This window comes from Akebia trifoliata, chromosome 16 (assembly GCF_017979445.1).
Source record: "Akebia trifoliata isolate Shusen 1 chromosome 16, ASM1797944v1, whole genome shotgun sequence".
NCBI lineage: Eukaryota > Viridiplantae > Streptophyta > Magnoliopsida > Ranunculales > Lardizabalaceae > Akebia > Akebia trifoliata.
In genome coordinates this window covers 13,488,291-13,506,409 of record NC_141390.1, presented here as the reverse complement: position 1 = coordinate 13,506,409, position 18,119 = coordinate 13,488,291, and the positions used below count along the sequence as shown (strand labels likewise).

Below are 18,119 nucleotides of genomic sequence, written 5' to 3'. Positions count from 1 at the left end.
CATCCTTCCTCTCACTTTTTTTAGATTCGTTGACTTGCAGCAAAGCACTCCTCATTGGTGCGGTCTCTGGTCTTCACTGTACATGCCTATACCATCTCAATTACCTTCTAAAATACAATAGTTCTTGAAATAAAAATTAAGGCGGCTACTAGAATGTGGATATTTTGTTTTTGTGACTCTGTCTTTAGCTTGGAACTTGATTTTGATCTAGATGTCAATACAATTTTGTAAGTTCTACGAGCCAAAGTTTTAGTTGAAGTATTCGCTGAAATGATATTTATTCATGGATTTGTGCATGGTGATCCACATCCTGGTAACATATTAGTCTCTCCTGAACGTCGAAATGATTTTTCTCTAGGTATGTGCTTCAACAAGGATACTAGGCTGATCTAAGATGAAAGTGTTTTATTTTTAGTCTATTTTTAAAAAGACTACTCGCATGTTCTTGTTTACATCATAATTTTTTTATTTTATAGATATTGCATTTCACGGATGACATTTGCAGTTCTTTTGGATCATGGGATCTACAAAGAGTTGGAGGAAGGGTTCCGATTGGACTATTGCCAACTATGGAAAGCATTGATTCTTCAGGACTCACACAAAATAGAACTTCTAGTTGAACGATTTGGTGTTGGAAAGTATTCTAAATATTTTCCAATCATATTCACTGGGAGAACTATTGACTGGTAATGAAAACTTTCCATTTCACAGCCATCGTTTTGAATGGTGAAACTGTTTATTTCACATTAATTATACACTATTGAACCAATATTCATCTCCAGATGCAACTCTTCTTTTGTTTCAATCATTGTCAGATGTTCGGTTGTTGGCTTAATTCAGCCAATTTATAGGTTTTCTGTTGATTAAAAAAAAAAAAGGAAAATTAACTTTCTGCTGATTAGAAGGTAAATAATGTCGTACTTTTTATACTTCGATTGCCAAGCAATTTATGTAACCAAGTGGTTTTGCAGTAAATAAGCTCTTGGGAGAGGATTGTCAGCCGAAGATAGAGAAAATATCTAAAACTAGAATTACTGTCTTTGAAGATGGAAGATATTTCTTCCTTTATGGAATCCTTGCCACCTGACTTTCTTACAATACTGCGTAGTGAGTAAGAAACCATTTTTTCAAACAGTCCTGATGTGAAATGCAGAAATAGTTTCTTTTCCTTACCTGTATTTTCTTTCCCCATTTTTCCTTGTTTAAACTTCCATTTCAGTGGGCTACTGAGGTCTATAATTAGCAAGTTGGGCGGGTCAGGCTACTTACCTATGCTAAACAACGAAATCAAAACCTGAATCTGGTGAGTCAACAGCTATGTGCCCCGTTAAAAAATCTCAGTTCAGCAAGTTTACTTGATGACTTGGACAATATTTAACATATATAAAAAGAGTAGTTACTACTTGTAAAATATATAAATGTTGCTTGTCAAGAAGAAACAATGTAAATAGATTAGAGCATGGGAGGATATTGAGATGGATGAGTGGAAAGACCAAAAAGATAATAAAATTACAACTGAAAAGCATTTGTGAAAATTTATGTTGAAGGAGATGGTTTGGTCAATTACAAGTTTACAACCACTGGTTTGTTATTCAAGTTGAACATTCTAAAAGAGCGAGATGAAGACCCAGCAGAACGTATCTCAAGGTAGTGAGAACAGTGGGCTAAGACCTATATAGCTCAATTGACAATATTGCAGGTTTGTGGATTCGAGTCTAGCTTACCCATTTTGAAAAACGTAGTGAGAACAGATACGAACACACTTGCAATACCAATAGACATGGCTTTATATGCAGATTTGGGCCTTAATTCTCAATCAATAAACAGAATAAATAAACTATACCTAGTTATGAAGCTAACTTACCGAGATTTCTAACATTGCTACAAACTGACCACAAAAATGGATGGCACTAATAATAACTATCATGTATTCAGATCTCACGATTGGGTTCTTGATCTCTAGATTCAAGGGAAGCATCAGTTATTTTCAGTTAAGGCTGTTTCTTGGTAAGCCTGCAAACTAGTCCTTTTCCTGCTCGGTAATAAATTGCAAAAGATAAAAGCAATGTGGTAACTAATGTGTTTTTCACTTTTTTCAGTATTTCTGGAGTTGCTTTTTCAGATGGAAGATTTTCGGCATTCAATCATGAATAAGTTGAAGCGGATACTGGTTGAGGCTGTTCATTTATTTATTGGAGTTCATTCCCTTTGACGTCCTAAACCTATTAATTGGAGACGATAAGGATTGGCTCAGTGAAAGGAACTAATACTTTGATAATGGAAAAATGAAGTTGCTTATGCAGACGACAGAGCAACAACGCCGCAAGATGAGATTTTGGAGGATATGGGCCTCTTTAGTAGGTATTCTATTGTAATTTTGGGTTCTTTTATTTGTTGGATCAATATGCAACATACCTTCTTTGCTTATGCTTTTTAATTTCTATTGTCAACTTGAACTGTTGAACATGATGTTTAGAGTAGAATTCCTGTTTCATTCACTGAAATAGCAAAAACTGCTGCAATCAAATGGAAAATATATCATTTAATGGTTCCATTTTTATTGAACATGAATTGTTCTACTTGATAGTGGATTAAACTTTTCCAGAATTGGAATGTCAAATGTTGAATCACACTAAGGCTATTGATGGATTGGATCAGACCCGAAATCTGATCCATTCTGTGCAATAACTTTCAATAAGGATCCGATTTGATAATCAATTAAAAAGTCTAAGTTATTACATATTTTGTTTAAATATATGAAGTTTATTTAGATTTTGTATATCTAATTGGATTTGGTCTGATCTAGACCCAATCCAATTATTATGAGTTTAGTTTCGGATCCTAATATTGAGATCTGATAAAAATGTGATCCTTGTTGGATTAATCCCAGATCGACTGGACCCAATCCCTAAATCATGATAATGTATTTGCTGTTTGATTCAAGACTCTGACCAAGTCAAATGGTCAATCATGGAAAATCCATGAGCAGAAAGAGCCAATCCTATGTGTGTTAACCAGGTGAGAGATTTTCTTGCCCGACATAAAAAAATTGAATTCACACTTGTGACCTATTGGCCCATGAATGTTTGTATTCAAGAAAACTTCTATTGGCACACCAAATTTCCATATAAAAACCCAATATCCTTATTTTTAAATTAGCATGTGCATGGCACATGCCCATGCCCTAGTCTTAACAACAGCTACTGAAGCTGTGGCCTCCGTTTGAATCAATGAAATTAAACAATAAATAAAGATCAGCTTACCTTTCCCAGTGCTGTTGTTATCTCGGAAGCTATTCCATCTTCCACGTAACTGACATCCTCATCAATATGTTGACCAAATTTTTTGTCAGAAAGAACTCCTGTTATTAGGTATAAGTTGCAAGGGCATCCCCAAATCCTCCAATGAGCAATTCATTTCAAAGGTGCAGTGTTGCAATTTTCAAGTGCTAGAATTTATCCAATTTCACCCACCAAACGAAAAATAATACAACCGAGGATTACCCAACGATGGACAATCCATCCCATTGGGCGTCAAGGTAACAGATTAAGGGAACCATTCTCCTCTAACTAATAAATGATTGAAGAGCTCTCTTGCAGGTTTCGAAATGGAACTCCAGAAAGAAATCTCCTAGTCCGTTAGCTGACAATGGATAATTCTTTCGGGTGGTGTTTTGACATTAGAAGAGCCAATTGTAACACACCTTGCTGGCAAAGTCTCACAGGATTCTTGAAGACAGTGATGTTTGCTTTATCCGAGCCCATCAAAACTACGTGCACAATGCTGAAAGAATCACCTCTTTCGATTGCAAATTGCCATTCCCTCATTGATATATTGAACCAATCCTTTTTGCATATTTGGTTGCTTTAACTTCAACATATTCCTTGTGCTCATCCTTCTCTCCAATAACTATGTCAAAGGGAAGACCAGTCTCTTTATCTTCATTAACCCATTCCACACCTGCCTCACCAATCTTCTCGGTGAAATACTTGAAAGCTATGAGCTCTCCCAGTCTCCCTGTTATAGCTGCCTGGTACTCATTACGTGTACCAAAAGAAATTTGCACTCTACTGTCAAATTGATTCGTGTTGAGGTTTTCGGGGACGTTAACGACACCAACAGATTTGTTCAACACATCCAAACTAGAATTCATCTCTCCACATACAGGATCAGGGCTTCCCACTAATGGAGGTTGATCTTCCATGGTCCTTGAATCTTGCAAGACTAACGCCATTGTAGTCGCCGCTGCATCGTCCTGGATGACCCAATTTACACCAATTCCAACAGGCAGCCTATCATCTGTGTATGTAATGATTCCTTCAGGTTTATCCTTTATTTGTGAACAACCCTCACTAGGTAGCGGGACCGCCGGGAATGTCTTGAATCGATTTGCTTGGGCAAAACTGAAATCTGGTGCAGTCTTCCAATCTACAGGAGGCCAATTTGGATTGATACCGGGTTTTCTTTTGGACTTCAACAAGTTTTTCTCATCAATTGTGGCTGAAATACAATTTGTCTGGGGTGTCTCATCCTCGTCTGGAAGTAATGATAGAGATGATATGAACCAAAGGGGTTCGTCATCTGGAAGTTTAGGAACCTTTTGACTGTTGACAATGAAGAACTCTGTTTGATCCATTGTGGAGCCTGATTCTTGCATGGTTGCAATCATGTGGAGGAAATTTGCAAGGTGAAGTTCAGGAGTGCCATTGAAGAAAAGGCGAGATAGTTCCAAGAATATCGAATGGGAATCTGAGTCCCTAGTCATATACAAGTTGTTATCCTGGAATAAAAAGAAGTAAATTAAATAAATTTAAAAAAAACGAATACAACATTGGATTTCTATATGCCATAATAGTGCTACCTACTATCATAGAAAATTGAAATGTTACTACAATGTGGCAGTTTCAAAACAACACTACTGTGATAATTATTCAAAATAGAGGAGCTGTTTTGAGGTGTTATTATATTAGATAGAAGTTGGAGGCTGCAAAGGAAAGAACTCAGGAGGAAAAGGATAGGAAATAATAATTTAGCATAATTTTAAGAGTTTCATAATATCCATAAGTTGGCCCAAATGATTCCCCTATGAACTTCAAATGTGCAACTGAACCCGTTAATAGGAAATTCAACCTTTTGAAAATCCTGTCATTGATGGAAGTATGCAGCAACCTTTAAATTACATAGTTTCATTGTTAGGTTGCACAATTTGCATGTAATCCATCCATCTATTCAATCTCACCCATACTAACCAAGTTCGGATTCAGCAATTTCCCGGTGCAGAGGTCAATATGGTTAATACAGATAAATTTTGAGTAGAGGATAGGCCGAAAAGATTGTTGATTTTTCTAAATAATCAGAGATAAATTGAAAAAAAAAAAAAAATCAAAGAAAAATCCGACTGGCTGATTAATCGCCAATTTTTCTGGTGGACCCCTTATCTGACATATTTTTCAAATTTTTTGCAAGAATCTGGCAAATTTAGTGACTACGATCTCACCAACCCGTATACTCATTCATCATCAATCCAATAAACCAAGCAGCAAACGAAGGGATGAATTTTGATTTGCATACCTGCAGAAGACAGCAGCATTCAAATCGCTTCTTTGATGCACTGCTGCATCCCTTGATAATATGCCTATAAAACAATTTTTCGACCACAAAAAGTCGTAGGTTACTCAGGTTTTCAAATCCAGACTGCTTGAGTTGAAAATACTTATCCAGGTGCAATTTATAAATGTAGCGTTGTGCATAGGGAAGAACCCAGTTCACCAATGAAGCTTTGTCTCTTTGATTTTCCATACCATAAAATATTGCTTCCCGACTTACAACCTGATTAAAATCAATGAAACAAAAGTGACGATGAAAACTTGAAGCACAACAAGAACTTATCTCAGAATTGTCTCAGTCATAACACCCAGCAAACTGAAACAAAGACACCCATTTGGTAAAGCTAAAAACCGTCTCCAACTAGCATACCAATTGCATGGCACACATAAAGAGGCATGGACTTATTCTAAGTCCCTTCCATGAAAGCCCTTGATCGATCCAGATAGTTGGGATAATTCATTCTATGGACTATTTTTCTACCCCATCTTCCTCAAATTTTGATAACGCATAAGGTTATTAGTCAGATGGTTATGGCTGTTTGAACAAGTAAATCTTAGAATATATAGACTTCCTAGAGGTGACTAACAGTACAATGTGTGCCACCCATCCGCACATGGTGTGCAAGTATAAATTGGTACATTCTTCCTTCTGTTTTGTGTGTGTGTGTGTGTGTGTGCATACACAAACACAATGTTTATAAATGTTATAAGGCCCGAAGTGATGAGTTTCACCAACCAAAGCCCTGAGGTTATGACTAGAGGCATAATGTGTCTCAAACGCGTGCATTTTTTTTAGTAATAATAATTGAATATAGAAATAAATAAACAGAAAAAAACATCTAACAAAAGGAAAAAAAAAAAGGAATGTTATGAATATATATATATACTTTGAGCCAAAAAGGCTGTTCCATAAAGTCTGTAGGCCTTTTTTGAAATCCTCACCGAGGCAAGCCTCACAACATAAGCCTCCAACCGTGGAAAGCCTTTGAAAACATTGTTAGAAAGTATTACCTCCGAAAGTGAAGGAACTCCCATGGCTTGCATCAGGCCCGCAACTTTTGCTGGAATCATTTCTTTTTTGTCCTTGCTAAGTTCGCCAAAATATAAGAAATCGATATTGTCAGAATGCTTGAATTGCTTCTTTAATTCATCATCATCACACCAACATACAATGCCAAAAGATGGGTGGAGGGAAACCCATTTATCATGCATGGTTGGAAGTACTGTGCTTTCCAATTTGAGAAGAAAGGCTTTCAAATAAACGACATCTTCTGATCCCACTAATCCAGATTTGAGATCATCGGCCCACTTCAGAAGAACTTGGAAGATCTGATACATGAAATAAAATACTTAAACGTTACTGATTACCCACTATGATACAATCTGAACTGCTGTGAATATGAACACTTACTACATTAGCTGCCTGCGAAGGTAAAGAAATATTTGATAACTTCAGCAAAATCTTGAAGTAACTTCGGAAAGGAGGGGTCTCATGCACCCCACATTCATTCACAAAAAATTCATGAAGGCCTTGATAAACACAATCAAGTGTCATGCTTATGGGAAAACTAGTCTCATTAAGTGAGCCACATTGAAGAACAAATTCCTTAGTTCGGTCCAAGGCACCAGTTGGATCGTGCCAATACACATCCTCTGGAGACAAAAATATACCAGATACAACATCATCATGCCTAGAGACATTTGAAAATGGAACAAATATTGAGGGTCCCGAACTAAACTCCGCTGTGATTTTCGCCTTTGAAGTGCTTATTCCATCCGAAATGAAGGCATAAAATTTGGACATTTGTGCAACACTGGTATATCCACAAAAAAAAGGATCCCCCTCTGTAAGAATACTTATAGCAAGCTACCGGAAAAAGGGAACCTAGAATTATATTCAGCTTTGAAACAATACATATGAAGTACAACAAGAAACAGTAATACCTGGCCTTGAAAGGCGACTTGGATATTCTCCAGACTTGAATAATTTCCAGAGCGTCGTCAAGGGTAACATGACTCTTAAATCCAATGTCATTTAAAAGTTTTATGCTCCTCACCTGATTCAAAGATAAAAGTTTAGGACAATAAGGTATCAAAAGTCTGTAATTCAGAGCCTCTCATTCCAGCAGTACAAGAACCACATATGGCTCAGCTGCACCTAAATGCTTTACAAATTTATATTTTAAAAAGTGAAACTAATTTGGAAAACATAGAGAATAATAAATGACTTATATAGTTGTGTCCTATGGCCTGAATAATAATTATTATTATTATTTATTTTCTATAGTGGGATGTGGGATGTGTGTGTGTGTGTGCATGGAGGGGGGGGGGGGAGTGTCAACAGTGAATATTGAGCCAAATCTCCATGTCAAACAGCATAACAACCTTAAGAAAGAGGAAGAACTCCGGCCTAGGCATCAGGCATGAGGTCATCATCACACCCAGTGTAGAAGTTACCATCAACAGAAAAGACATGGAGTATATGCTTGTGGGACCACATGAAACATTATGAGACAAACCTCTAATGTCAGCAAGACATTACAAGATGCACCACTAATGTCTTGGTCCGATCACTTTGGTGAGCGAGACATCAAGGTAGACACTCTGAAACCAGATGACGCATGGAACCATAATTGGGATATAGGGAGATTTCTTGTTATAAATTTATTAATAAAGCAAAAAAGAATTCTACAGTTAACTGAAATGAGATTACCAATTACTAACCTAGGGTCAAACATTTTCAAGCTGTGTCACATTTTTAAACAGGGAGATCATGATATGTGCATATATCTCATAAAAGAAAATCTTGAGGAACAAACTGACCTGTGGAACAGCATATGGAGCAAAAGCTCCAAGGATAGACCTCACTGCCTCACAATCATAGAATAGATCTTTAGGATAATGAAGCATTTGATCAATACTAGATGCTACCCACTGAACATCATGAATGCTATTTATGAATGAAGACTTTAAAGGTTTGCTATCTTGGATGGATTTAGAAATGCAGCATCCAGTGACTTTGGCACTAAAACAATCATCCCACATTTTATCGAGAACTTCCAAGAGATATTTACACTTTTCTTGGTTATTCTGTGAGGATAAAACAGACAACATACGAACCAACTCAGGAGATTCCCAATCTTTGATGATTGAAATAGAGGGGATAAGGCCCCCATCAGAAATAATAGTCTTCAGAACAGTATTGGATGCATCAATCATCTTCTTGTCAGCTTGAACTACTTGCACGAAATCGGTAATACCTAGCTCCTGAAGAAACTCCCTCCACTTCATCAATCCACATGATAATGTTTTGGTACTTGGATGTGTCAAATAGATGATATCAACTTCATGCCATTCAGAATCCACAGCATCGATCAACTTATGCACATCAACAGGATTCCCAAAATCTCTACTGAAGTGAATTGATACCTCAACAAGCCTTTTATATCCATGATTTGTCAAAATGAAAGCTTTGTTTTGCAACTCTGAGATTATGCACTCCCTTTCAATACGACAGCTAGGGCAACTAGATTGAAGGTGGAGCATTACAAATGATAGGTATTCAGCCATCAAATTCTTGTCCCTATTTGTAATTCTACCATCAGATATGGAAGGTAAGATGTGCACTTTAATAATTTCATGTGCAGTGAAGCGTTCGACACCAATTTTATGTAGCATCCTTACAAGATTGTCTACTGATTTTTCTTCCATGCTGTAGGTAGTTATAGAAGCTGCATGGAGGAAGGCAGGACTCACAGTCCGAAGTTTTGCATATAAACGTGGAAAAGCTTCAGGACCATGTTCACCTTCAAACCCATTGTTTAAGGCATCACAAGGTAACCAAATTGTACCTTCGTCCACGGAGCCATAGGTACCATCCGAAAGCGGGATGAATGGTATTTTTCTAAGGATCTTATTGAGATCTGATTCTTCCCCGGCATTTAGAGAGTTTTTCGCAGAAGAATGGACAAACATCATATAAAGAGCATTAAGACAAGACGATAACCAATCTAGACCCACGAGTTTGATATCATTATTTGTTTGAGATATGGATGACATAATTTCAATTAGAATCTTGGGTCCATAGTCTTGTACACCCAAAGCCTTTGCTAAAGGATCAGAAAGAATGATGTTCTTATCCAAGTAACCAAGTCCAAGATGCTCATGAAGTAAGCTCTCAGGTAAAAGAACACGAGAATGATCGTTCCAACCTCTTAGAACCTTGCATGGAGGAACCCATTCATTTTTTTGTCCTTCAAGAAGCAAACAACTTGAAATGCGTAATTTAGAAATAATCATGCGAGGAACATGAGAAAAAAATCCATGAACTTCCCCCACAAGTGGAACAAAGCTCAAATAGGCTGCCACGGCTTTTCCTGGACTCTCTTGAAAGCAAGGAAGGTCACAGAAGGATCTCTGTGCACTAACAAACAAACCAGGTAACTCTGTCAACAACCATTGGTTCCAAGCACTATCTCCATCAACTTCTTCTCTAGATGAAGTCAGGACAAAATCACCTTGAAGAATAAACTTCAAACCATATGTTCTTAGAGGAAGAAAAGCAAAGACGGGCTGTTGGTCAAGATGTGGACTATATTCTCCATTAGTAGATTCCTGCAATGTCAAGGCTATTGCAATCTCTGTAGATTGCACGTCGGGGCGAATGACACTAGGCTCCAATTTCTGAGTTGCTACAAACCAAGTCATTTTCTCTTTTCCATAGGAAACCTTGACAATGCCATTTCCTACAGTTTGTCTTCTCATGACAATGAATGAATCATTGAGCATGTTCTTAAGCTTTATACATTGAAGGCGGTGAAGAAATAGTAACAAGGATGGATGAAGATCTGAAAACATATATGTGATAGTGCTTATACCTGCTGCTCCTCTTAGATTTGACTTGAAGGGAAGCACAATGCAAGTATTCCAACAAGTGGTATCAATTTGATCACTTTTACTAGGCACCAGTCTCCTAAACGAGTCAATATCACAAGGAGAGACCATTGTAGGCAAAACAAAACCAATCTGACCTTCACTTATGTCAAACTTGATATGAAACCCATTGGAATGAATCTCCGGAGCATCTGTGACCTGGACATGGACCAAACCAATTTCATGAAAACTGAATATCAATAAAATACAATCAACCATGCAATTAACATATGAAAACAATGGATGCCTTTTGTTGTACTTGTTAGAATTGAAAATAACCCTATTAGTTAGTTGGAGGGAGCTAAAAGATACTACCCAATATTGTATTGGTCAAAATCACCTTGGTCAATTGGATCTTGATCAATACGAGTTCAAGCGCGACCTCAATTGACTGAGATCAAACCCCTTTTGATGGACAGCAGAAAGAACAGTACAAACACACACGCACGGACGAATGTGCGGCATGCACACACACACACACACCCAATTCCGACAGAAATTAAAGTACTAGGTTATCATTGTTGACAGAAACATATCCAATTCCAACAGAAACTCTTTTTGCCTTACCCGAAACACTGATTTGAAGCCAATGCCTTTCTGACCTATATATCCTGCACTTGATCCTCTCTTTGTCGAATTTCCAACATCACAAAGTGCTCTGATGTTTTTTCCAGAAAACCCTTGCTCATTATTTAAAATAATGATGCCAGTAGTCTGAAGAATAAAAACCAGAGTGGGTTCTACTTTCTCCGGGTACATGTTATCGTCTGCATTCTGAACCTGAAGCAATAACATGGAAAGTCGGCTTTATTAAAATAACTCCAAACATTAGATCTTTACGAATGTAACAGTGGTAGATAACAATTAGTTAGCAAGAGTAACTGCAGCATAAGACACCACTAAAAGTTAATCAATCAAATTCAACAGAAACTCAAGTAAATACTAAATATTTTGTTTGCCAACCAATAACAGAAGTGATTGCCAACCGAAATAAACAGTGCGGAGACAATCAGAAGGAACACATTTGCACATGGCACAAATGCCATGGAAAACACTGATACTCGAGCCAAATCAAATGAACAAAAAAATAAATATCCAATCACCAAGCCAATCAACAGTTACATTTGAAAATTTTTCATTTTATTGGTAAGTCATCCGCATAATGGGAGGAATATAGAAACATACAAGTTCAAGATGATCATATTTTCACTTGGCACAAATGAAAAAAACCATTTCTTTTATCCTTTCATGATTTTTCAACTTTTTTACTTGTACATTAAGTCTAAAATATGTCAAACTAATGGCTTCTGACTCTATGAGAGAATTAAGAATACATTTATTTACATGTAAAACTAGCAATGCCGTGTGATTGTGAACTCCAATTTCCTAACATGACAACCATTATAACCTTATTTGTCATCTTTTCAATGACTATTGATTATCATTACTATTTTAACGACTGCCTATGTTTTATGGAGTAGAGCACGGTAATGGGTCTCTGAATTGAGCTGATCCAACACAAAAATTAAAGCAAATCTGAAACAACCCTAAGTGAGTCGATGCAAGACAGAGAGAAAAGTATTGCTCTAAACCATCAACTCAGGAATATCCAGGACTAGGTCAAGAAAGCCCCAAGACTAATTTGCCTTGGGTTGGCCTTTCAATTGTTTTACAACTAACACCGAACTAATGCAGACTTGACTTGGCTTAGGTCAGCATTGTCCAAGACATGAAAACATGGTGCCAAGAGTTGGGTGAACATGACTACTTAGAATGAATGTAGTTAAGATAAGTGTGATCGATGAGAGGCAAGACCAAGAAACACAAACAAAAATGGAAGCATCAATGAACACGGAAACTCTAAAGGGTGAAGAAATAAACAGTCAATTCAGAAGGTTTGATTTTGTGGAATTATAGCCATTGATGGCACCAGTGCAAAGTGCTCTATCATAGGTTAAAAGATCTAAAGATATGGATCAACCAGTTGGGAAGTGACGTTGGAGATTTAGGATTAAGCAAATAATTCTTGAAAAAAGGTAGTTGTGAAAAATTGAGTTTGATCTGTTGGGGTAGGGGAGTTAGAGGATTAGGAAACTGTAAGAGTGGGCTATGGGTTGAGATACAAAATGGGTGGCTCAGGTTCAACAAGGTATTAGAATTAAGGTTGGCAAGAATGATAGAATTTGATTTTAGTAGGATCTAGGATGTGAGGAGTCCTCTTTGATGAGAAACTTCCAGGGGCTCTATCCCTTCCAAGAAAAATATTTCAGTCCTTTCAAATATGTATTTTCTTTCAGAGAAAAAGTTATATTTTAAAGAACCATTCTCAAATGAATCGACTTCGAAAAATACCGAGAAATGGAGTTAGATCTCGTAGATTTAACTAAATCATTTGATAAGTAGCCTCTAAGCATTAAGGATTTCAAAAAATACCCAAAAAAGGAGTTATCACACCATTTCATGAGAAAATAAGTAATCCATACGGCTAGTCTTAATTGTATCCGTATCATAGAGCTATGATTGACTAGTCCCATGGTAAACAAAAATGGTGTTTTTTTTTTTTGAAAAAAAATGCATTTAAAACACGTCTTGTACATCTTACGATAAAAATGATAAAAACGTGACTTTCTAAAAGATCATATTTTTTTTAAAAGTTGTGTTTTTTGCGTTTTAAACAAGTTTTTTTTCAAAAAACAAAATTATAAAAAATAAAACTAAACTAAAACATTTTCTTTTTTTAATGTGGGATTTGATACATAATAGAATTTGTTGAATCATAAATGTAGAAATATGAGATGATAGTAACTTGATGTTATGGTTTTTAATATTTTAAGTAGTATATTATATTGAACAAAAGATATGTTGATGAGCATCGTAACATGTATAATTATGTTTGAGAACGTGTTATATTAAAAACATAGAATAAATTAAAATAAATGTCTTATGTATTATTAGAAATATACGTTTTTAATATATTTTTATCTTCTATGTTTCATCATTTTTTTTCCCGTTTCTTTCCCATTTTCTTGTGACTATGACTAGCCCTACCAAGTATGAGCAAGCAAGAGGCAGTTATTTTGCAAGTATGTCTGTCATGCAGAAAAATTCATACACGCATTCTAAAAAGAAAGCATGAGTGGGTAAGACAAAGATAGATAAAATTAGAAATTAAAGCATTTGTGAAAGTGTAGGAGTAACTCCAATAGGTGATAACTATTGAACATCGACTAAGGTGGTTTGGAAATGCACAACGAAGGTCGATTACTGCCCTATTTAGAAGCAATGTGCAAACTGAAACTTCTGAAGACCAAAATGAAAGTAGATTGTTGTAGTAAGAAAGGAAATGAACACACTTGAATTAACAGAAGATGTGGTTTGAGCAGATTTGAATGGTGGGAATATGACTTGTTCAGCCTCCCCAAAAAGAGATGCATTCACTAAATATACTCACCAGCTCAAGAAGAAAATGTGAATCTTGTGAATATAATTCTTGAGAAAGACAATGGAGGGCTCTCCCAAGGCGAGCATGCTGCTTCTTTAATACACTACTTGCTTCATGTGTAAGACTTGGGACCAGACCAAATTCCTCTCGCCTAATAGATTCAATAATAAAAGCTGCATCCTGGTCTTCGACATGTACTTCATTCTTCTCTTTGATGTCAACGGGAAATATCACTTTATCATCAAATAAGATATGATTATCCGAAGTATCGGCTGAATACTTCAAACTTGAAGCATTAACACTTGAGGTCCTGAAGGACACAAACAATTCATTAGCAGTGGAAGAACTGAATGCATGATAGTCTGCAATCCATTCCAATATACCAAGAGATAATCCAATGTCATGAAGCATGAGACGGTGATCAATTTGTCTACACTCTTGTAAAATGGCTGAAGAAGCATCTTTTATAAAAGACTGCAATCCTGAAAGCAACACATCAGCAGCAAAACTACGAAATTCCGGAGGTAGATAACCAAGACAATCAAGAATAAATCTTGATGCAAGAGGAACTGCTTTATTTATCCCCAATTGGTCATTGGAATGGTCATAGCTTGCCATATCTGCAACAGTAACCAAAGAATCAAGAATAAATGGGTTATTGCTGTTTTTTTCATCAAGCGGTTTTCCACTCAATGCTTTTGCATGCATATCAACATCCCACGTGGCTTTTACTTCGATGGAATCCATTGAATTTTTTAGGATGACTTCAATCGCTCGGCGTGCATGGATTTTTAAAAGGGTCAGGGGAGCATGCCTTTCTCCCCCATACAAAGAAAACAAAGACAATAACTTTACTGCTGTTTGAAATGAGGAACCTTTAACTGAGGCTTCCAAAAACTCATCAACAGTCGCCAAGTGATCAATCCGGATTAGCTTCCCATCTTTTGTCATTAAACACAATAACTCTTTGGTATGAACTTCATTCAATAAACATTCCACAAGAGGCCCAAGTGAGGGAGCAAATATAAGGTCCCAGTGTGACCATGCCTGTAGATCCGATAACATCGGTGCTTTGAGTAAACATTCAATTGCATCCTTGAATGAAACAGATCCAAGAGGCCCAGATTTCTGGCCTAGGTCGGCCTTCACGCCAGTGGTTTCAGACATATGGTTCTGATTTTCCACCAATGAGTCCCTAACATAGCATCTTCCGAACAACGTTACAGAAAACAAAACACAGCTGCTAATGTCACTATTTTTGTGATGCTTCAAAATTTCAGAAAGATCTAAAGAATCACTTCCACTCACTTGAAAGCTGATTAAAGGGAATTGCTTCCTCAGAAGCATTGAAATGTGCTGTTTGGTTATAGTATTTTTCTCCCCCAAGTTGCTAGCAGCTTGTGATAGCAATATCAATAACTGATGCCGAAACATCGATACCTCCAAAAGGGACTTATGGCTTTGGTATCCAATCAAACCTTCAAGAAATTCAATTGGGAGCAAAGAAGTATTTTCTTCCAACAATTTGAAGAACTCCCCACAACCAAGAGAATCAAATTCCTTGACAGAAAATTGCTTCGTCAACCATATCTCGCAATCACGTAACTTTCTCGAAAACATAAATTGTTTCTCTACAGATGATTTCCCTTCCCCGGGAATAGAATGATCAAGCTCTAAATATACAGCAACTTTTTTTATAATATCATCAACAGTAACACCTGCAGAATATATCAGGAAAATAGCCTATTAAAACAAACTAGCTACAGAAACATGCGGGATATATCATATTTTCCCATTAAGACAAGATCATACAAGAGAGGGAGCGAAAGGGTATAAAGAACTGCATAGATTTATGAATGCTAAATAATAGTAATTCTAATCTGATTATATAACAGTATCAGGTGTTTTCACAATAAAAGAAAGATATTTCGAGGAGCCAGCATGCCATTAACAATGACACTCCATGTCACGAACCAATACCCTAACATGCATCCCCATGATTAAGTGAACAATCTCGAGGTGTGAGATATTTCCCACATAGTTAAAACGCATATAACTCAATAATTTCAGACAATAGTAACATATATTGCAGCGGAAGCATAACTAAATACGGTACATAAACAAAAGCAACAATCCTCTCTCGAACACATAAATTGTTTCTCCACAGAAGATTTCCCTTCCCTGGGAATAGAATGATCAAGTTCTAAATATACAGAAACTTTTTTTATAATATCATCAACAGTGACACCTACAGAATATATCAGGAAAATAACCTATTAAAACAAACTAGCTACAAATGCATCCAGGATATATCATATTTTCCCATTAAGACAAGATCATTCAAGAGAGGGAGAGAAAGGGTATAAAGAACTGCATAGATTTGTGGTGTTTTCACAATAAAAGAAAGAGTTCGTGTTTAGAGAGAAGAAGATTAAGGGAAAAAATTAATCTATTGATTAGCCCTAATTAGACCATATAATGATTACATAATGTTAGTTATTTCCTGGGGCGTCCATGTGGACCCAAACAATTAATTATCCACGTATTAGGACTCCTTTTGGAGTTAAGAGTCCTAATAGGGTTTACTTCTTATTTTTATCTATAAATAGATAGATGTGGGACGTGAATAAGAGATAGAACAAGAGAAAAACGAAATACAACATTCTCCCAAAACAGAAACTTCTCTCTAAGTTGCAGGTTTCTGGGTTTCTATCAAGAGGACCCTAGGGTTTAAGGAGTGGAAACATCGACAGCTCTAGTAGCGTCAACGTGATGGTATTTTGGACTTCCGATCTCCGGCGATCGACTCAACATGACGCGAAACAAGGTTCGGATCTCCGTTGCAAACAAAAAGGTACGCTCCCTATTTTTAATCAACATTGGTATCAAAGTTGTATAGTTTAACAACACCGGTTATAAAAAATGCTCACCAACTTCATCTAAGTTGGTCTATTTCTTTGGTGTAGCCTTGAAGCAATATTTAAATTTTAAGATTATTTTTTATGAACATCACTCTTCAAAGTTTGTATGGTTACACTTTACGATAACTAAAATTGCTTGTTGATAAAGTAGCACATACCATGCAAATGAATATCTATGATACATCCATGTTTAATTGCTTGATTATAGTTGTTTGTAGAACTTGATATTAACAATTATTTTTTGTGATCAAATTTAGATATTTTTTAAATTATTACTATTTAGAGTGGTAACCTTTGGGGTTCCTCTTAAAAAAAAATAAAAAATTTTGCGTCACGGATTTAGCAATTGAGATCAAAATTATGATCAAAAGAGATGATTGCTAACTATGACAATTGTCAATGTTTAGTTTTTCGATCTAATGTCATAATATTGATCTTGATTGGCTGATTTGGGGGATTGAGCAATTTTTTTTGTGTGTGGCATAATTGATAGATATAACAAAAAATAAAATTATAATTTTTTTAACCAATTTGTACACGTTTTTTTTTTTTTTACAGTTTTTTTTTTTGCAATGGCATCTAAAAACGTAGTGGCGGATTTAAATAAGGGAGAAAAACTGCATGGTAATAATTATGACATTTGGCACCATAAGATCCAATATCTCTTAGATGAGCAAGGGGTCCTGGATAATTTGACCATAGTTATGGACAGACCAGAAGAAGGGACTTCTGCACAACACCGTCGTAGCATGGGCACATTCCTGAATTGGCAGAAACAAGATCGATGCGCTCGCTTTACCATGCTGAGTAGCATGCACAATGATTTTATTGGCGAATTCGAGGGTTATCAGACTGCCAAAGATATGTGGGATGCTTTGAAACTGTCATTTGCGGGTACTTCAGCAACCAGATTGCGCGCTTTGACGCTGAAATTTGACTCGTATAAGAAGGCTCCCAATGACACCATGGTTGAGCATCTTAGGAAAATGTCTCAAATGATACGCGATCTGAAAGCTGCTGGAAATGTTCTGATAGATGAGCAGCAAATTCTTGTTGTTTTGAGATCTTTACCAGATTCTTGGGAGCAGATGAAACTTAAAATGACGCACAATGAGAGTATCACCAACTTCTCTCAGTTGTCGCGACATCTTGAATTAGAAGTTGAACGTCAGTCTGCAAGGACTAACAGTGTCGTTTTCACTGCTGAATCCGGTAAGC

At 36.5% G+C, this 18,119-nt stretch overlaps 1 protein-coding gene across 2 annotated transcripts in view; it reads right to left on the bottom strand.

Moving 5' to 3' along the window:
- Window positions 1-3,212: 3,212 nt before the first annotated feature.
- NOV (Histidine kinase-, DNA gyrase B-, and HSP90-like ATPase family protein) overlaps window positions 3,213-18,119 on the bottom strand; it is a 107,680-nt gene continuing 92,773 nt past the window's right edge. For both annotated transcript variants that reach the window (XM_086427552.1, XM_086427553.1), the window contains 8 exons: window positions 13,990-15,698; window positions 11,106-11,318; window positions 8,430-10,697; window positions 7,551-7,663; window positions 7,018-7,420; window positions 6,618-6,935; window positions 5,572-5,829; window positions 3,213-4,780 (listed from right to left, as the gene is read on the bottom strand). In XM_086427552.1, the coding sequence (XP_086283678.1) occupies window positions 3,824-4,780; window positions 5,572-5,829; window positions 6,618-6,935; window positions 7,018-7,420; window positions 7,551-7,663; window positions 8,430-10,697; window positions 11,106-11,318; window positions 13,990-15,698 (6,239 nt within the window). In that variant the 3' untranslated portion in view covers window positions 3,213-3,823. The remainder of the gene's footprint in view (window positions 4,781-5,571; window positions 5,830-6,617; window positions 6,936-7,017; window positions 7,421-7,550; window positions 7,664-8,429; window positions 10,698-11,105; window positions 11,319-13,989; window positions 15,699-18,119) is intronic.